The 21,857-nt window shown below is 37.4% G+C and overlaps 1 protein-coding gene across 3 annotated transcripts in view; it reads right to left on the bottom strand.

Annotated features, from left to right (window-relative positions):
- Positions 1-21,857, bottom strand: part of IARS1 (isoleucyl-tRNA synthetase 1) — a 111,379-nt gene that overhangs the window by 76,039 nt on the left and 13,483 nt on the right. For all 3 annotated transcript variants that reach the window (XM_074152430.1, XM_074152429.1, XM_074152431.1), the window contains 7 exons: positions 19,253-19,370; positions 16,342-16,489; positions 14,529-14,616; positions 10,248-10,308; positions 8,549-8,644; positions 3,652-3,774; positions 2,128-2,219 (listed from right to left, as the gene is read on the bottom strand). In XM_074152430.1, coding sequence (XP_074008531.1) covers positions 2,128-2,219; positions 3,652-3,774; positions 8,549-8,644; positions 10,248-10,308; positions 14,529-14,616; positions 16,342-16,489; positions 19,253-19,370 — 726 coding nt within the window. The remainder of the gene's footprint in view (positions 1-2,127; positions 2,220-3,651; positions 3,775-8,548; positions 8,645-10,247; positions 10,309-14,528; positions 14,617-16,341; positions 16,490-19,252; positions 19,371-21,857) is intronic.

Genomic DNA, 21,857 nt, shown 5'->3' with positions numbered 1-21,857 from the left:
CACAGTTGTTAAATTGCTACCTATAGACCATATAGACTCTCAACATCTACATAGAGTGGTTTTGACCAACAAGCTCCATTTTCAGCAATTCTAACAAAGGGGAATTCTAACTGAAAACTATCTGCTGTGTACTTACCAAGTTGCTACCTTTTTCCTCTCTCAGATTTTAAAGGTTTAGTTGACAGAAAATTACTACATATCACAATAACAAGAAAATGTAGAGAAGGACCCTAATTTGATGATACCTAATAAGAGAGAAAATATTTCAGCATACCGAGGATTCAACAATTGCCTGGCTTCAGGGAAAAGCATGAACAGTAGTACATTAAGTAGAAGAGTCTGATTTCAAAGTTTTCTTACATTAATCAAAATAACTTAGAACTATGTTCAAAGTTTAAGAACTACTCTTCTACTTTTAGCATATTCCAATTACGGTTTGATTTCTGATGGCAGTGAAATGAGCTTTTCAAGTAGAATCCATTATTCTGTTCTTCCCACCAGATAATTTGCTGCTAGGTGCTGCCTGCAACTTATCATCAATCAACAAAAATGTCAACAGAGTGGCAGGATTAAGTATGTTCTACAGAATCAGCATTTCTACATTACTGGTTTGTCTCAGAAGGCCACGACTGTACATTTGAATCGCCCCATAAAAAAAACACAAACATTGCTTGTTTTGGGGCTGTCATTTTTCAAAAACCGTCCCAAATCATCAAGGACATAACACCTGAAGAGCAATTCCCCTTCTTCCCCCAGGAAGCTGTTAGAAACAAGCCAACCACGCTATTCAAGAGCGAGTAAAGGTTATTCTTGCTATAGATCAAAGATAAATGCACACTGCTAACACACTTCACCTAGAAGCATTAAAGCTAGGCAGAGAGAAAAGCTTTTATCAGAGTTATTTCAGTACAGGCGCTGTATGCATCAGATAGGACTTAAAATGTTCAAGTCATTTCAGATACAAAATTAGGTATTTTATTTTTTTGAAGTGTGTCTTTATTTGTAATAAAGCAGTTTAATACAATGTTCCTACTAAAAGATTACTGAAGTTTCTATTTTTAAATTTGACATTGGTCAGTGATTTTTATTTTTTTTCCCCCCTCAATTTTGCAGTAGCAACCGTATACACTTAAAACCAGAGAGGACATTAATAAAAACATGCTCCATTTCTAGATTAAATTATCTAGCTTATGTTTCCATAGCCAAAACTTCATATGTTAGTTCAGTACACTGAAGACCCACGGAGACTTGCACATGAAGTCCCCTTCAACCTCAACAAAATTCCCAATCTGAGAAGGAAGATTCTTCCCAGGCCACTGTGCTGAACCACCTGACATTCCAGAGCCAATCTTGACTTTCCAGTTGAAAAAACCCAATATTTCTAAGTAGCGTCAACACATATTATAAACATGTCAACTGCTACTTCTGATCAAAGACATAACCATTGTTTGGGAACTCCATTCAGGAATGACTGAGCAGAAAAACATATCTATGTGTTACACTTACTACCCACTGCAGCAGAAAAATGCTAACTTCAATTTTAATCAACAATACAGATGTTTCCACATTATAAGCAACTGGGTTCTACCAGACTCCAGAGAAAGAATTAATTTTACAAGGTTAAAAAGAAGTAACAATGGTAACAGCTATAATATAGCCATTTTATTCAAAATATGGAAAGCTTCAACACAAACATTTAAAGACATTCTGCGATATACTTATTTGGATACAATTCAAACGGTACCAAAATATGCTTTTCCACCACTCAGTACTTAGCTGTTTAGAAAATAAGCTTTTTTTAGACTTATTATAGACATCTTCAAAACGTAGTTAGCAGTACTACATGCAACACTGAAGAATGAGAATTTCAAACTACAAAAACATACTCGTAAAATCAGAATAGAAAACAAATTCAGCACTACACTTGAATTCACCAGATTTATGGCCAAAATTTTTTGTTTACTTGATTACTAAACCAAAATTCGAGCTCTCCTAATTCAATATTCTTGATTCCTGTTACTTGTTAAAAAAATTAAGTAGGTCAAGGGAGGGGAAAAATGAGACAAACTTGAAGAACTACTCAGTTAGAACCCTCAATCTTAAAGCTATATGAATTTCTCTCCTTACCTCCAGCAGAAAGGGTAGCTGTGCTTAAAATTACTGCTGTGAACCAGTCTGCCTTTCTCTTTCAGTAATTTAATGATGTTCTTATCTGCATCCTAAAAAGACAGAAGAAAAAAAATTTCCTTGGAATACAAATTTCACTATTTCCGTAAGGTACTACAGGATTTGTCTCCAATACCCAAATTAAGAAAACCCCTACAGAAAAATCCAATACTTACACAAAAAATCCAAGAAGCTTCCATACCATTTACACATTTACTGCAGAGGCACTATAAAACACTAAATTTGGAAAGTTAATTGCTCTCTGAATCCTGTAATACAGCATTAGTCGTTTTTGCCCTTAACTCTGTTTTGACACACAAACACCGATGTAAAAAATTCAAATTTTCTATAGCACCAATACAAGCCAGAATTCATATTATTTAATATCATAAATCTTTTTGTGAGTCTTCTGATTTTGTGGCAGGAAGCCACATAGTGCTCCTTACCTAATATTTAGACTTTACTAAATTCCTCGAATGTGCCTACAGTTACAGAAGTTGAAGCATCTTTTACAAAACTTTACCAACTAAACAGGATTTACATTCTAAGCTGGAAGTGAAAGTTGGACATTAATAATTAAAGACAATCTACTGAACAAACAAGTATCGACATGACATTAAGGAAAAAAATAAAACAACTCATGATACAGAAATATTCATAAGCTAAGAATTCATCATGATAAGAATATTTGCCAAGAGCCTTAAGTTCAGACTCCTACCAGCAGGAAGATAAACGTGTAGCCTCCAGTGTTCTCTTATTTGCTTTAATATATAGCAGGAAGCAACAATAGCTGTTTGAGTTCAAATGCAATACAAGGTTTTTAAGTCTGTTTCAAGTAAATTATGTTTATACGAACATGCTTTGCTATCAAACTGTACCAGCAGGAAACCAACTAACAACAATTTGTTTTCTTAGCACGTAGAATTAAAGAGGCACTTCTTTCTATGGCACTTCTTTCTGTAGCAATCTGGAGTTCCTGTGAGTTCCTCTTACATGGATTCTCTTCCATTATTGGCAAGTAAATTCACATTGCAACACAACCCACAAGTGTGGAAAATTACTGGATTTCTCTCCTTTAACAAGTCACATTACACTAACTGGCTGGTATAAACTTAATGATGACATCTGTGAATTCAGAAGTCATCCAGAGGTAAAGGAGGCCTCTGCACACTTGCCTAGAGACTGCATAAATAACATTTCCACAAGAAACAAGGGAAAAGTGAGACTCTCTCTGCAGTAGAGGCAAACAGGAGATAACCCTCTTCCCCTTCACTACTAGAGATGCTGTATTACTTAGGTTTCAAATTCTTTATTTTTCAGATATTGTAATAAACATTGTTGCAAGAGTTAAAACACATTTTTATTGTTCCAGTTACCAAAGACACATTGAAGACAAAGCCACTTAGGGAAAGAAAAGAACACTTCCACCGTATGTAAAATTTATCTTGAATAAAATAATTAGTTACTTTCTCTGAGACCACTAACCTTCACATATTGTCCAGCAAAGTCTGTCACTTCTGCTGTGAAGCAGCCTGATGCATCAACAGGACAAACGGGCACAGAATCTTTCTGAATTATATTAAAATCCATGCAGACTCTGTAATCATCCTACAAAAGAGCCAAGTGCCAAGTTATAGAAATACAAAAAACTGATTAGAATATCCATCCCTGGAAAAAGAAATCAAATATTAAATAGAAAATGTGATGACTGGACAAGAATAGCAAAATACTTAGCCTTCACTAATCCCAAATATGCATAGAAAAAGATGTATTTCATAGGATTGTACTTTTATTCATCACGGAAATGACAATTTCTTCAGATGATAGGTGTTTTCTCTCACCTAGCAGAAGGGATATGTGCATGTGCTTCTGTATATATATATACACACATGTTTTATGCACATATAAACATACATGTACTCAAAAACTTCAGGCTGCTATTGTATAATAAAGGAACTGACACGCACTATGTCATGCCTTGTACCAGACAGAGACTCGTGTCTGTTTAGCACACAGCCTGCACGGCATTTTTCAGAAGGCAGGTTGTTTTAATCAATCTAATTCTGGAACTCCACATAAGAAATCCCATTTTCTGAGTGTCTTAATGATCCAAAGCCTTTCAATCTGTATTTCTCAATCTTTGTTGGCCTGTAGGCAACACTACTGACCAAGAACCACACATGGACAATATCACAGTTTATTTTCCTGGCCAGCTTCCATTTAAATCTTTAATTTCCTGTAGCAGTAAGAAAAAAAGAAAAAAAAATTAAGAAAAAGAGGGCCACTTCAGACTTTCATGAACATAACAAAACAACAATGGTATCTTAGAAAAGATTAAAACAAAATTATTAGGGGAATACAAAAGTTTGGATATTCATTGCAAGTCTGAAGTCAAAGTAAGCCCATATCTTAACCAATTATCACTCCAGATTACCCTCTTCCCTGCCCTAAGGCGAGAGAACATTACTGGGGGTGGGAGGGGAAGGGAGAAGGGGACAGTTACAGTTCAGTCACCCTCAGCACACTCACAGAAGAATCCTCAAGGAAAAATGCCCTGTCTACGCCTGCATCAAGTCAGGTGGCTTTTTTGAATCTTGAAGGTTCCTGCGTTGCTGTTCTGATGAAACCAGGGAAATCACAGACTTCAGGAACAAGAACTGAAGTTTTGTGTGTGAAACACAACCTGCAGCGACTCTGCCTGCCAACACGGGCAGCAGTTGAACTGTTACCCTCCTCCATGCTCAGAGCTCATCTACCTTTTGTAAGAGGCAGCAGCTATTTCACAGGAGTTGCATTCTAAACAATTCGTCCACCTTCACCAAGGAGACTACACCAGAAGCAAGCCTGTAAATAAGGGTTAAATAAGCAAGTTCTCCATAGCAAGCTGAATTCTCCTTTCTTAGCTATAACCAACATAGGTGAGCCAGCTTTGGAGCAACAGAGCAGGGTTTCCAGATACTTTCTGTGGTCCTTACCCTGCACCTCTAACCCTACCCACTAGTCCCTGTAGTTACCAGATCCGGCAGATGTTGCCTGTTGATCCACAGTATATTTTACAATGATGAAACTCATCCACAGTGATAGTGAAGTTGGCTACATCATGCACCAAGGCATCACACATAGAAACAAAAAATCACTTCAGCTACAGCACTCACTAACTCTAGACCATAGTCTCTCCCCACCCTCCAGCAGCTGTGGACAGCCATCACGACTATTCAGCCTCCACTTGGTCAACCAGATTCTTTAGTCAATAGATTAACCGAGATAAGCTCATTCTCAGTTGACCTTTCATCAACTATTATTGCCGAGATACAGCAAGCAGACTGCGGTGTTTAAAATGTAGGCCAGATGACAGAACTAATGTCAACCCTGATTTGGCAGTGAATTGTAAAAGGCTTTGAAGCAGCAGCCAGCAAAGACTACAAAGCTTGGCACGCTCGCCACCAAGCTAAAACATCATAACAAACCTTCCACTTCACAAGACCTAGGTCAAGAGGTGATTCAGTTCGATTTGCATAGCTGATGCAGTCAGTGATATATATAAAGGGCTTTGCTATTTTGGTTTTCTACAGTTAGTTCCTTTCTTTTGAAGAACTCAAATCTTAATGTAAAAGCTCTCCAGACAGACCTGCCATTTGTCAGTAACCACAACCTAAGAATATGTTCAGGCACATACAGAAATCCACAGATGTTAAGCTCCACTGGAAAACTAAGGCAAATTTCAATTCTTTCCAGGAGAAAAGCCACAACGTTCACTTTTGTACCCGTCACATTAGATCTCTTGAAAGATTACAAACAAAAGTTAAAAACCACATACACAAAATGAATGAAGCAGAAGCTATTAAACAGCTCATTGATGGGAACTCAAAATTTTCTAACTGAGATTAAAAAAAAAACCACAAAAAACCCCATGAAGTCAAAAGGTCCACCTTCAGCAACTCTTAATAAAAATCAAGTGTACTTTCGCAATTTACTGTTCCTACAACAGTAACATACCTATGAAACTTCTGTGACTCTGTCTGAAGAAGCACTAGAAGGATAGGGCTTGTATGCAAATTAAAATGTTACTAAAGCTTTTTAAGTTGACTGTAGATGTATGATGACATTCCTGAGGAGCTGAATTTTAGTGTCATGTTAATCTGGATATACAATGAGTTTACAGAGGTTCTATACAGGTTTGTCTTGTTCTGTGAGCTTTAATTTTCATTTCTTTTGAACTGAAGAAACAGAGCACACTGATATTGTGTGGCAGCTTGTATTTGGCAAAATCATCACACAAGACAAGGAAACTACAAATCCCAGAACTAAATTAACATGGATTTTTACTTTAAATTTTGTGGGAGAAGAATATATTTCTAAGCTATCAGCAATACAGAATATGTATCAGTAAGTAGAATTAAAAGTAAAAAAACAAGCTTATTTTCTATCCCTATTTATCAAAGGGACTTATTTACATTGAGGGGAAGGGATACAGACAAGATACGACACTTTCCATAAAGGACTATGCTCTTTTTCTTCTCTTCTGACCCTTACCTCCTGCTCCACTTAGCTCTTTCCCCTCTCCTATTCACCTTCAACACAACAGTAAAGGAATTTGCAGAGAAGCCAATAAATTATGAAGACAGTCCTGCCTTACAGTCAAGAGTTATCTCCCTTCTTTCATCTAGGCTTGTCTACTTAAAGGTAAACATTTAATGCCACCACATGTAACACTCAGTATTCTATACAGAGCCTACTGTACAATGATGAATTTCTGAACTTAACCCAGAAGCCTTTGTGAGCCTTTCTGAACAAAAATAATCAGTGGGCTGTCAGAAGTGAACTATATGCATCCCAAAAGAAAAAGGTAGCAGCATTAAGTGCAACATATACTATGCAATTGCCTTCTAAAGGTGGCATATCCTATCGGCTCAGGTCTATGCATCATGCATGAAAAAGTCAAGCCTCCTTAGCTAACAAGTGCAAAGTTTTGTTTCTGATGTTAGTGTACTTTCTCCTCACACAAATAGTTTATGCTCTTTTTTTTCCTTTGCAATGCATTTAACTGATACTCTCATGTTATTTTTAAAATTGGTTTTAAAGATAATTGCTGACTTCTCAGGAGAGGGAGAAAAGATATTTTTTTTTTCCCCACTCCGTGTTTACACAAATCTCTGTGGGCTTATAACTAAATCAAATAAAAGAGGCTAGATAATTGCTAATCCTTGCTGTAACTGGCCAGTCAGGCTTTCCAACAACTAGACTCTATTGTGCAAATACCCAACAAAACAATACAGCAGCCAAGAAGTTTCTTCCAGAGCTCCTTCTCTATCAGCAGCCTATTCTCTTTCTTCCCTCCATCTCCTACAGCAAAAGCTCCTGCCTTAAAACTAAGTCTGCTCTCTCACCCCTCAGTCAAGTCCTTGCAAGATTTAACTATACAGGAATATCTGAAGCGCAAATAGAGTGATAGGCTTCAGACGTCTTAAGACACTTTACCAGTCACCATAAATTTCTTTATTAACTAATAACATAACAGCCCGGTCTGATTTTCATTATCAAGCTGGGACATCTTTTCATATCAGTGTTCATCCTGACAAGGAGAAAAAAAGGATGGGATATTTCACATGAATACAAAAAGGCCTGTTGCTAACGCTGACAATTTCTGGAAATGATGATAGAGCTCGTGGGTCCAGGGATTGCTAATTGCTAGGTACTGGCAGCCCCAGTGTAAGTTTTTTGAGGGCATCTTTGGACAGGACACTATACAAAAAAGGACAATGAGTCTAAACTAGTGCATTTAATTCCTGTGTCTAAAAACTGAAATGATTAAATCCATGAAAAAAAAGTATCCCTCTTAACCTTCAGAAGAATAGACTGAGAGAAAGGACAATAAAGACAGAAAAAAGAATGGAGTGCAACAAAATCCTTTCACACCGAGGGATAAAGTCTCAATACAAAAGCAGTCCAAGCATTTTTTCATTCTCTAAAAGCTCAACGAGTAATGAAATTGAAACGCTCAAGAGGGGCGGTGTGCTGAGCAGAACTGCTGTTACCATCCAAAATTATCACTTAGCAAAGCCAGTTTTGACTATCAGCGCGACAGATCATTGCTTCTCGAAGCTGTACATTTAGACTTTGAGAAATGCCAAGATCATTTCATCAACTCTCAGAAGATATAGTTCACTTCACATACCACAGCCATAACCAAATCAAGGGACACCTAAAATCTCCAGTCTAGTACACAAAGAACTTACATTTGTAAGTTCAAATGGGAGAACTGTTTAGTATCATGAAGATTGTTCAATATCCTAGTCGCCCTGACAGACAGTCCCCAGTAGCTGGAAAGCCAAGGAGCATGTGTTGGAACAAAACGACCATTAGATATGTAGTTAATACTCACAGCACCAAAATAGGGAGCCTGATGTACAACACCTGTGCCTTCCTCCTCCTTCACGTAACTGTCTACTACCACAGCAAAGGCACCTTTATCTTTGCACTGTAACACAAAAATATGTTTTTCATATATATATTTATACATATATATGGCAAAACAGAATTCTTAAGAACATGGAAGAGCCACCAGCCACCTGCAAGAGTAAAGAACTGCATCAAAAATAAGTGACACAGAAAAATGTGACATTCCTAACATTATTTAATCATTTCTCGTAGCTCAGATGCCCAGGCTGTACACTTCATTTGAACAGTATCAAATGTGATTAAATCTAAGAGCTCTCCAGAAAGCCTCATAGTCAATTCTCTTCAAGCCACAGATCTTCACACAGTTCTGTGTTTAACAGACAGCAAATCAATACAGTCCTGTAAGTGAGAATACGGTTAAGAAAGCTACAGGGATTCTATATACAGAAGTCTACTTGCATTTCTGTACGTCCACCGTACCTTCTAATTTTAAAAAAGAAGTCTGCTTTTATAGTAATGTATTTTCTTTATTTCCTCCAGAGTGTGAGAAGGTGCTAAGCATCAATTAAAAAAAAAAAAAAAACCACAGAAAAAATTGCCAAGAAAAGATATGACAATTTTCAGCGTGTTCAGTATGTAGATAATGAAAGATAAAGAGCTATTTTCTATCCCTTAATACAAAAGCAGTAAAAAAAAATTACTGCAGTCACAGCTGAACCAAGTATGTTACAAAATATTAGGTCTGGCTTGTTCTGAAGAGGGATATTTTGAGATAAGACATCCATTCTAAAAAAACCTCAAACCAGTAGATGCCCATCTGCTCCTCAGAAGTACAGCAGGACTCAAAAAATTTATCCATTCCTAACCTTTACACCTGCAGTCCCATTTTTCAGATTCAGCCATGACCTTTCTCTAGAAAGAACAGGTCCTGCTCTCTCTGCAGAGGTTTTCTCACCTTTGCCGACTTCAGCACATGCTTCAGAACAGATGGTAGCCCCAAATGACCAAATCGCTTACACAAGTTAACAGCTGCTTGTCCAGCAGCACCGTAATCCACTTCAACTCTTTGAAAAATTTAATCCATTTTTAATCAGAATTATATTTTTTAAATATATAAATTCTCTACCCTCTCTCTTATTGCCATATATTCGATTACTGCCTGTGGTGCTATTAACTGCGCTAGACTTATGCAGTGCTTAAAAGCAGCTCAGGAGGACACCCATAAAAACAGATATATCTGTAGTTATTTTAGCAAAGGCTTTTAACTCTTCAATGGAAAACACTACATGGCTGGAACTGTTATCCACAAAGTCATTCTCTTGTGAACAGAAAACCTGTGGACTTAACAGGCAGACAACAGAAGCTCACCAGATGAAAAGCTGAGGGAATACTGCCTATTTATTAATGTGAATTGGAAGTTTCTCTGCGATCTGAGTCAAAGGACTGTTTATCACCGAGGTCTTACTCTGGGTGTATTTAAAACTTAAGGGGGAAAAAAAAAACCACACAAAAAAGTTAATCTTCTGTTTTTCAACCTTTCACTAGGATTTTAAACTACTTCAATACAACATGGGGTTTGTTATTAAGACAAAAGATTTTCATAATATAAACACGGAATACTGAGAATCCTTCTTACATTTGTCTTTGTATCCTGTAGCAAACACCAAACTTGTTTATCTTACCTGAATAAAATATTCAAAGAGTGGTTTATATTTCTTGCCTTTAAGAGCAATGCCAGGAAACCTGAGGAGAAAGATTTGCATGAACGCAAATTAACAACTTGAAAATCACTGGTAGGAATGCTATTTTTTCCCATTCCCTTTTTCCCCACCCCTAACAGAATTTTTCATAAGGTGAAGAAAAAAAGTATTCTCTCCGTAGTTTACTTCCCATTTCTACACCGCTTTGGCAATTTGGACTTGGACATAAACCGTTAATGTGTCTTAATGCATCTCTTCTAATAGTCAACAGGTGCACTTGTATTTGATGGCCTTTCAATCAAGCAATCATTGTAAATGAATGTAGGTATTAAGCATTAATAACAGACTATTTCTGGTAAAACTGGGCAAGGAGCTTCTGGATAGAACACAATTTCAATTTAATATTCATAACAACAAAGCCCTCTGGCTCAGCATGTTCAGCAGAACTAAAGTACTGATCCAAACCACCTGAAAGCAATATGCACAGAAGATTGTGATACAGGGTACTGTGGCATTTAAAGCTCGGCTCCCTCATTTCTTTTCCTAAAACTAGGCATCCAAACTCTCCATGGGCACCTCGGAGAGAGATCCAACAGAGCCAGGACTGACGGAGGAACCAACTGAGCCAGACAGGAAATGCAAGACAGAGCCAGAGCCTATAGATCTGGCTTCTGACAATAGTCACGACAGACAGTGATTAGGTTGGGATTCGCTGCTCAGAACTCTCCTGAAAATGCTTAAATCTTTCATTTAAGCAAAAAGTCTAGTTAACACACAATTTAATAGATGGGATAGCTCTCTGGATGTCATAGCTGTGGTCTTTCCCTATACTCTTCTTGATCCACATCTTCCAAAACAACAGTCAAACCATAAAACATTTGATTACTTCAAAGTAGGGAACTCTACGAAGCTGTTTCACTGTACGGAGAGGAACTCAAGCAGTATTTAATGCCAAGTTAAAGAGCATGACTCCTCAGCTCGGCATACAAAATATCCACTAGGAAAAGGGGAGATTTCTATTTTAAGCCACAGCTTCGTGGATGGTTTATGTATTTTATATTACAAACAGCCTTAGGAATGTTTGAGGTGCTTAATCGGGATCAGATGCGAGAAAAGCATCCCAGTGCTCAGCAACACAGATGTGGGAATGCTCAGACATAAAACGTGAAGCACTAGAACTGGCTTTAAAAAAAAAATACTACATTCTTCTTTAACGCAAGTAAGTGAAAGGTAAGGGGTGTGGGTCACATTCCTGATTTTCTCTTTTGAGATCTGAAACATTTTGTTTATCAAAGTCCTGAACTTCAACATAAAAATGTATACAGTGCTGCCTTCTTATGACCTAAGTTACAGTAATAAGACTCCTTTATAATCACTATAGTAATCCTTCAGTCTCAAGAGATCAGAAATCTTTGTTGGATTATCTAGAATCCAAAGAGAAAACAGTGGAAAATTGTGTAAAGAAATGAAGCATTTAATATGCAAATAGTCTGAAATGTAACACAACGGGAAGAAAATCCTCATCAATAATTTCTTATCTACCACTGCTAAATAAATTAACAAGCTACTCAATGGCCAAAAGTGGTGTAATATACCAAGATATTTATGCAAAGCTGCAGCAAGTATTCTGATAAAGATGGCAGCCACCTCAGTGAAACAAAGAAGTATTCCCATTTGCTCTCACACAAAAACTTACCATCTGCATCTGGGAAGAAAAAGGAGAGAAAAAAGGTTTCAGGGGAAGGAGAAGGCTGAGAGTGCTCAGGAAGTTCAGATGATTTCAGATACAGAAAATGTTCAATAAGCTCATTCCTTGAGTTCAGCCTGCCACCTGGTACACAGCAAGTGTCACAATTCCCTCCCTTGAGGGCCTAACTGCCTGAGAATTCAAAACTGAGCTAAAGAGAGAAAAAAGTTAAGAGTAGAAATGGGAAAGTTCATTTCCATGAACTTATATACTCATAGATCTAAATCTTTAAAAGATCCATTCAACTACCAGCTACCTCTTAATTGTCTCAGATTTCACATTTGAGAGGACTAAGTTATCACATAACATAAAAATTGGAGCACGACTAAAGAAAAAAAAAATTCAGGTTCAGAAGACTGTAGCACTCATACAGAAAGAAGAAAAATATACCACTCCACAATGAGAACAGAAATTGCTAGCAGCCTTATATACAGGCACAGAGAGGTAAAAAAAAAAAATTAAAAAAAAATCCAAGATTAGAGGGGGGAAAAAAAATAAATTAGAAATACAAGTAGCCAGGGAATAAGCAATGTCAACTGAATCCCGTGTACGATTGTCCTAAAGAGCAGGTACTTCACAGTTCTAATAAAAACACTAAACAAAAAAAGGCCAAAACGTTCAGTATATTCCTAGATGCAGAATGACTACAACCAAACTGAAATTAAATTTGTAGCATTCCATTAAAAGAAGAATTTGAAACCAAAATACAATAGATCAACAAGCATTAATACAGCTACCTTGCTTATTTTTTTTTAAGTCTAAAGGACATGCATTCAAAATTATATCGGAAAATTGCATGGGTTTGGTAGAAGGCTTAGATTTTAGACACTGAAGAAGTTTAAAAAGACTGGAAAACAATACAGCACCTATACTTCAAGAGAGAAATGGAGTACTGATGGATCTAAACACCAGTCAGACTACCATAACAACCTGATTCAACCTAAGTGACTTGAGTAATTTTTAAGAAGTGAAGTGCTAAAGAACATACAATATGAGTTTGTCAAGAACAGGCCACACCAAGCCAAATTACTTCTTTTTAGGCAGACTACTGAGCTTAGCTAGCAAGCAGAGAGATTTAAGTCTTGCTGGTAGTAAGACTTTTGACATGTCGTTCTGACAGACACAAATGTTTTAACTGGGAGACTCCACGTTTACATGGATGCACAACCACTTTGAGGAAAAAACTTATTGTTAATTCGGTATCAGACTGAAAGAAAATTTCCAGTGGTATCCTGGCAGAGACTACCATAACGCCAACACTACTCCATGGTTTTACTGATGGCTCTGAAGGGAAGAAAAAAATCTGGAGATAAGAAGTTCTGTCAACCCTGAAGAATAAGAGCACTGAAAATCATCTTTATAAATTGAGTACCAGTTTAAATTGCTACAGAGTAAGTGATCAATGAAGGGAATTCAGTTAGGGGGTTGAGGGAGGGGTGGAATCAATGTAGAAATACAAAATAAGAATTACTCAACTGTCACAGTATGAGGCATCAGAGCAGACAACGTCTTAAGCAAACATTCCAGCTCTATATTCCCCTAACGCAACGACTACATGTAATTGCTTAGCTGAAAGAAGATATATCCTCCTTTTCTTAAATATTTTTTACATGTAAAGCTTTTAATTGGTTCACAAAAAAAAACAACCACCAAAACCAAAAACAACCAAAAAACTGATGGCAGTGAAGAAGGGTTGTTATTCTCAAAAAATTTTCTAGTATTTGCTTTTTTTTTTGTTTTATTATGGTTTTGCGTTGTGTGAGGTTTTATTGGGTTGTTTTGCTTGTTTGTGTGTTGGGTTGGTTCGTTTGGGTTTTTAATCACTGCACAGGACTGAATAAAGTGAGCTAATAAATATTTGTTGCATTTTACCTCTTTTAACAGTTGATGTTCTATACAAAAGATTTAAGAATTTAAGAGAAGCCAAGCTACTTATTTTGTCTAAAAGAGCCACAGACTTTAATACCTGCATCCCCTATCAGGTCTAACTTATTAAATAATTCATATTTTTCCACTGAACTGAGATGAAGAAGCAGTTTTCAGAAAGCACTGTCGCAAACTACATAACTTAGGTAGACCAGCCTAAGGAAGCAGCATTTACATTGCTAAAGACAATGGTTTTGCTTTTGCCCATTTGCCTTTCAATATTTACATAATGTTTAGAAAGTGTTCAGCATTTGGACAATCTCCAGGGTTTTTTCAGACTTTTAAATTCATGTCTTTCAAAAAAAGGAACACAGGAAAAAGAAAAACTAAGAAAACTTTTTTTTTTTCCCCCACTGCAATACAATGATGCAATGAAACTTTTCCTCTATCTGTAGCTTCATGTACAAGACCAATTTGTCCTAGTAAATTTCGATCTCTTTTATACATTTTTGCAAGATATACACACAAAAGTATCATCATGCAGGGAAACCATCTTTAGGTAACTGCAGAATCCAACCCCTTGAAACATTTAACTTCTGATCTATAAAAATACTGGAAGTTAACAAGAGTGTAATAATTTATGAACTTGCCTGTCAAGTATCTCATATTCACTGTCAGATTTGTACAGCGCTATCAGCCTGGATTCCATCAAAATGTAAATCTTGCCTGTGGCATTATCTAGAGTATATAAAATAAAACAAAAAGTTACATAAATCTCAATTTAATCCTCTCATTTGCACCATTACGAAACCTTTTAATTTATGCAGGATGGGATCATATTAGCTATAAAACTGCCCAGAATAATCCTGTTGATCGACCACTAGTTGCCAGCTACTTTTCCCCCTACAGCCACTTCATAAATTTAACTTTTGAAAAGTGTTCATCAGAAACTACAGGATGAAACCCAGTCTGCTGATTTTCAGTGCGGTTTTCTGTACAAGAGGCAGAAATACCCTACCTTGTCTATTATCATTGTGCCAAAGAAAAGCAATTGAAAAGTTTTAGTATATGTAACTGAAACAGAGGGAAACAACTGGAAGATGGACAATTCCTACTTAAAATCAGCATTATTAAGTTGACCTTTGGGTAACGATTGCATTTTATGCTGCCTTTCTCAGATTTACTACTCCAATTTTTAAAGGAAGTAAATACAAGTAAAAAGTGAAACGTTATGAAGGAAACCCTTTTTGTACCCCCAAATAATCCTGATCCTTAATTTCAATGACAAGTTTTATTCAGACTACTAGCCTTCCAACTGAGTCAGGGTCACTAACCCACCAGCAGTCAGAAAACCAGACACCCAAACCCAACAACTCAGCATCTCAGACAGGTGTGGGTGTTTTTTCTGAGAGTATTCAGTAACTCATTTTGAGATGACCAAGTTTACGTTAAAACCTTGGAAAACTGAAACATATTTAGTTCTCTCTTAAAACAAAGAAAACCCAGGCACCTGGAGATCACTATAAAGGCCTCTGCAACTTTTCATGTTTAACATCACCTTAAGCACACGTTAGATTCATGTGGTTATCTTGGAACTGGAAATTACAGAATCATAGAATGGTTAGAGTTGGAAGGGACCTTAAAGATCATCTAGTTCCAACCCCCCTGCCATGGGCAGGGACACCTCCACTAGAGCAGGTTGGTCAAAGCCCCATCCAGCCTGGCCTTAAACACTTCCAGGGATGGGGCATCCATAACTTCCCTGGGCAACCTGTTCCAGTGCTTCACCACCCTCACAGTAAAGAATTTCCTCCTAATATCTAATCTAAATCTCCCCTCTTCCAATTTAAAACCATTACCCCTTGTCCTGTCACTACATTTCCTGACAAAGAAAATCTCTCTGGCATTTTTTTTACTCCAGATTGAATGTCATCATTGGCTTGACTACCTCTTTTTTCCTTTTTTTTTTTTTTTGTGCTTAAAACCCCACACTTCAGTCAGGTTGAGACCAACATGCGACATCTTGGGTCTGTTATGGGTTAAAAGTACAAAAGTGTTCAGTTACTGCAACTGAGCTGTCATATAGCAGTAACTTGCTTATGAGCCTGAGCCGCAAGAAAGGAGAGAAGAAAAAAAACTAGGGACACCCAGCCACACTTCCCTGTCTCTCAAATACAGTGTAACTTTAAGAAGATAGATAAAACATTTGCTCTTATTCTGTATTTCAGCTATCAATATTTTTTAAGGAATAGTCCATACAATGCATGTAAAATAAAAAAGGCACAGCAGTTGGAAACAGTCAGCCACACAGGAAGTAAATCTCATCCTTCAAAATAACACTGATCCAATCCCAGCAAAGTGCTATAAATTTAGCACAAAACGGTTTATAATACATATAAGTACATATTCATAGGCATTGAAGAAAGAATTGTTCATTATATGTCACCTTCAGTTAACACTTGCCTCTCAATTTCACATATTGCAATTCTGGATTAACACAAAGGGCCAAATTACTAGGCAAGGTCCAAGGAGTAGTGGTCCAAGCAACAAGAGAAATACTTGTGTCTTCATCCAGTGGGAAGCTCACAATCACTGAGGGATCTTGAACGTCCTTAAAAACAAGATAAAGTCAAAGGGAGAAAATGGGGTGGAAAGGGCAAAGGTTTACTGCAGGTATTAGTGAAAAATACTGATCTAGGAAGTAGTAACTGTTACTGCCATCCACCAAAAACCTATCTTGCAACTTGCCTAGTTCATCACCCTAGTGGTAGAAGACGAAGTGGCAGCATAAGAAAGTTTGAAGAGAACACCAATTGCAATGATCCTCCATTATACCAGTGTAAACTGTCAGTCCAACAAGGCTACAGGGTTAAAAATTAAGATTAGCACTGAGATTTGGGGAATTATCTGCCAAAACACCAGAGAGCTGAGTGCTAGTTCCCTCAGGTACCTATTATAATCCCATTTTAAAAGTTTATAGTCAATCTCAACTGTCAAGAAAATCAGCAATTTCTCTCATACTGCTTCACAAAGCCTTTTCCCACCTTTTCCTCTAGAGTCAGGAGTAGGAAGAATAGCCATCACTTAAGAAGATGCAATCTCTTATTAAGAAGCTGTTGTTAACAAGGGAAAAAAGTTTGGGGCACTCAAAAACAAGAGTACGTCGATAGCCAATAGCAAAAGAATCTCAGAGAAGATGATCTTTGTCAGCTACTCTATATAAAACTTCGCCTCCAAATAAATCAAAAGAATCCTGTGAAAATAAGTTTTTCTTTCAGACAAGTACAATCCTATTTGGTCACTTCACATTTCACCTATTATGAAAAGCAGATAGAAAAAAGCAAATCTAATCTTGCAAACGTGAATTTTTTACTATTAATTTTAAATGCCAAATAAAAATGGGTGCCACACACAGACCCTAAACACAGGAATACGTCCCATTCCCTCATCACGTCTAGTGCAAGGCACTCTGGTTTCCATCCAGCATCATGGAACAGTTCAGGGCATCACGGGACAGGCAGCTATTTATGGCTGAGCTGAGGGCTGCTCCAGAGGGAATTTTCTGTGAACATCTGGTGCAGTCAACAGGAAAACATAAATATTACATAACTCTGGAGCCGCGCTCGATGCCAAGCGAAGATCGAGCTATGGCTACCATTCTGTCTCTACCAATTGTGAAACAACACTGCAGGCTATTCACTTTGTTTTCTGAAGCACTAAAAGTTGACCAGGTAGATAAAAAAACCCAAACAACTGGCAAGCCATAAAAAAATAGCATCCAGGCTGCCAAGTAATGGTATTGTATAATGTTTTATCTGTTCACAAAATTATGCCTGCTTTCATCCGAAGACAACACTTCTTCAGTTAAATGTAATACAAGCTGCTGACGTAGTTTATTTGGGTGCACATTAGACACCTAACTCAGTTTCTAAACATGCTTCTTGTGTCCTATTTCTCATGATTTGTGTCCTGATTCTCACAGGATCGATAAACAGAAGCCAAAGCCTCTTTCCACTGTGAGAAAGACAACAGCTGCCTTGCACCCAGGAATCACTGGTCGCGCCAAGAATAAATCGTGTCAGCTTACAGACCCTCAACGTTTCCCTCTTCAAAACACCACCTCTAGCACACAAAAAAAGATAACTTTTGGATGTAGTGGCAGAGCAGCACACCCCACACTCTACTGGTTCTAGAGTAAGGAATCACATCTAAATATTTCATTAAGATTCAAGAAGGGAAAAGAGCTTTGCTTTATGGAAAAGGAGCACACACACACACACACAAAAAACCAGATACAAAACAGTCTTTGTTCTAAAGAAAGCTCATTAATCTGAGTCTATCAGAAATGTCAGCTAATAAGTAGGAGCCAAGCAATTATTTCAGTTGTCAGACAGATATTGAGATATCTTTGCAGGTCTCACTTTCTTAAATCACAAAACCTTTATTCTTCAGTATGGTCAAATACCTCTTGGCAATACTGAAAGCTCTAGTATCTGTGGACTGCATCGTACTACATGCAGTCTATTTACACATTTGTTTTAAAAACACTATTTTTGGCCAGTGAATTGGCCTTTTTTAGGCAAGATGTAAAAAAGACCAGATGTACAATTTGTGCTAGCTCTCTGCTGTAACACCACAAGTGAAAGATTTACAATATCTGGATATGGAGGCCTGGGTGGGAGTTGGAAAGGATACAAAATCTCTATCCACAAACTAACGTGAAATTTGGAAAATTGTGAACTGCCTTGACAAATGTGAACATAAGTTCTTTGCAAATGAGAACTTGCACCTACTATATCTAGTCATTCATTTTTAAAGGAATATCTTATAAAACATAGTATACGATGCATTATATTAGGTAAAACATTTCCTGGAATATCTCAATCTAAATTAATGATTCTTAGAAGAGTTATTATCCTACTGCTCTACAATCAAACACGGTCTTTGACAATTCTTATTAATGCCCTCACTGAAGACTTTAACTCTGCCAAGGACCTTCCTCTTTTCAGATCTGCACAGAGAGGGACAGCTGCAGCTCTCCTCCAAGTATTTACCATAAAAACCCAAAACAGTGAAATATTCACCACGGGAAGCCAGAAAGTGAGAGTAATTTACCAGCATAAAATGAAGTATGTACTTTATACACCTCCAAGTAGTAAGGACAAGGGAAGAAGAAGAACAGGGAAGAAGGCTGAGATCAAGTGATCCAAACAAATACAGCACACTGTATTTACCTACATTTTTACTATGAATTTGGAGTGTTATAATATGCTTATGTACCACCAAGCAAAAAAATCTGAAGCTTTCCAAATCCAAACTGAAGACAACAGAGAAATCTGATTGCAGCATATAACGTACACATATACTGACTTACCTTGTAATTCTGATGGGACTCAAAGTTTGACAGTGGGGTGTTGCACGCAGTTGAAAAAGGCATGACCTTAACACCTCTGTACACCAGTCCTTTGTCATACAGTTGCTTGAAAACCCACCTGGAAGTAAACGAGGAAAACTGAATTGCACTTGGCACTTCAAATTCAGTAAATGAACTGCAAAATGGGATTCTGCTCTAGTTGGAGTATCGTTCTGAATGACATCTTTTTTAAACAATCAATCATCAACTAAAGACAATATTTGCAAGTCAAAAGGAAAGAGATAAATTGATTGCAACTGTATTTCTGGCTGATTTTTAGCTTTAGCTGATTCTACCGGCTTGGTTTTCCCTGCGCTGACTGCACAGCACATAGATTAATCAGCAATACAAATTTGTTTCATCCAAATACTTTCTCAAACTTCTTGAATACAAAGACCACCTGAAATTTGAACTATTAACAAGGCTGAAATCAGTCATAATTTAGAGAGAAGACGTATAGTGACATGGCTGCTTTCTTATCACAAGATCTTACTTAAGCACCTCCTACAGCAACCAGTGCTACGTAAGAAAGACAGGTACAGGTTAGAGATACCTGCAACCCAACCCGAGTAAATCCTGACAATCTGAAGAGCATTTTTCACACAAGGGCACAGCTAACCATGCGAAATAATGAACTCATTTTTATGGTCCCACAATTTACATTAATGTTCTCCTTTATTAGCTCATCTCACTCTGGACCCGGTTCCTGTCCAAGATCAGAGTCTCACATCAAGCTTTAGCTCTGCTTATGAAATCTTCAATGTAGCCTGTAGCATATTTGGATGCTTACATCTTCTTGAAATAATCGAGACAGCACATAATATTATAATATGACAAATTAAGTCAGTGCTTAAGATGAACGGAAGTTGAAAGAGAAATGTACTTCACATAGCAACTCATCAAGTGTCCACATGATGGACAAAACCCTACATTTCTCTCTATCTGAATAATGCAGGATTTGCTACAGGATCATCAACGTTGATATCAGCTTATCAGGTCTCACTGACTCCCACACTTAGTGATACAGTCCGCAGGCTGGCTTAAAAGCAAAGGCAGGAGAGGGCAAGCCTTAAAAAATCATGCCAAATTCAACTCAAAATTCAGAGTTGCAGAGTCTGGTCATTTCAAATTCCACATCCAAATTGTTAAACACTGCTGATTTTAAAAACTCCTTCACTCAAACTATGTTTTCTAACCATCCTGATCACTTTTCTGGGTCCCTTTCCAGATAAATAGCTCATTGCTAAGCAACCAACCCCATCCTGGCAAGCAGCACGTTTTTCTGCAGGCTGTCATTTTGTGCTTGAGAATTTGGACCTGTATTTTAAGTCAGTGTCTTGCCTTCCATGTTTGAAATCCTAATCTTCAAGACAAAACGCAAGTAGATTATTGCACTGATTTCTATCTGCAGCTTGAAACAAGAATATCAAAAGATATGCACTGGCTTGTCATGGAAGTCATATGGTATCTTAATCAGAATAATTATTATCCTGCAGATCAGACAGCTGGAGAAAATACAGGCTGTCATATGGAAAAGACATGCAGTTCACTCAGATTCATCCATGGGCCTCTAGTAAAAGTAAAAAATTTCCTATCAGTGGTCACTAACATGAGAAAAATTAAATAATCTGAACTCTAAGATTAATAAAGAAAAAAAAGAAATAAAGAAAAAAGAAACTGATGCTCAGCAGCACCAATTTCTGCCACAGAGGAGCCAAACCCAGAAGTCCTTCAGAGCTGTGCGCTTCAACAAAGGTGCCTTAAGTACACAATTCAAGAGTAACCTTGTTAAAGTAATAAATGTCACCCACAGGCAAGTTGTGGCTGCCTGACCCCTAAATCCAAATTCAAAACACAACAATGAGTGCATCTGTTTTACAACAGAAACTGCATCAACTTGCATAAATATAAATCACTCTTCTATAAAAATGATACGCGAATATAGTTTCATCAGCTTTCAGCATATAAATTTGAGCTGGCTAATTGCAGAAGTTTTCATGCAAGTTAAAAAATTTTAAATGTACGCTTACCACCTCAGAGCATAATTAATGCAGCCTGTGACAAGTGACAGCAGTTATACTGAAGGTGTTCTACGTGCCTTTCAAAAACAGTTAACTAAAATATCTATAGAAAAAAGCTCCACTTTATCGCTACTTTCTAAAGAACACTGCCTACTAACAGCACAGAAGAAAACTACTCAGAGAAACACTGCATATTTAATTCAGCTGTAAATATAACTGTAAACTTCAGGAAAGGCGAACGCTAGATGGAGCTGCCAAGTTAAAAATCCAAGCCAGCATCTCCCTCTTGTGGTAATCCTGCCCTATTGCAAACCAACTGCTCCCCAGTTGGGAGCTGCTGAGCAAAAAGACGGGCTTTCAAACCGCAGCATTCTTCAGACAGGTCATAACGACCACTCATTTGTAGTTTATCACAACCACTTCTCTCAGACAACCATCCCAACATATTAAGTAGAACTGTGATTGAGTCAAGACTGCTGCTTAATGCAATAGCTCTTCTTATCAATACAGAAAGCTGTTCTGTTATCTTGAAAAACACCTAATTG

Source organism: Numenius arquata, chromosome 8 (genome assembly GCF_964106895.1).
Source record: "Numenius arquata chromosome 8, bNumArq3.hap1.1, whole genome shotgun sequence".
Classification (NCBI taxonomy): domain Eukaryota; kingdom Metazoa; phylum Chordata; class Aves; order Charadriiformes; family Scolopacidae; genus Numenius; species Numenius arquata.
Note: the sequence above shows the minus strand (reverse complement) of the source record. Positions and strands in the feature narration are given on the sequence as shown.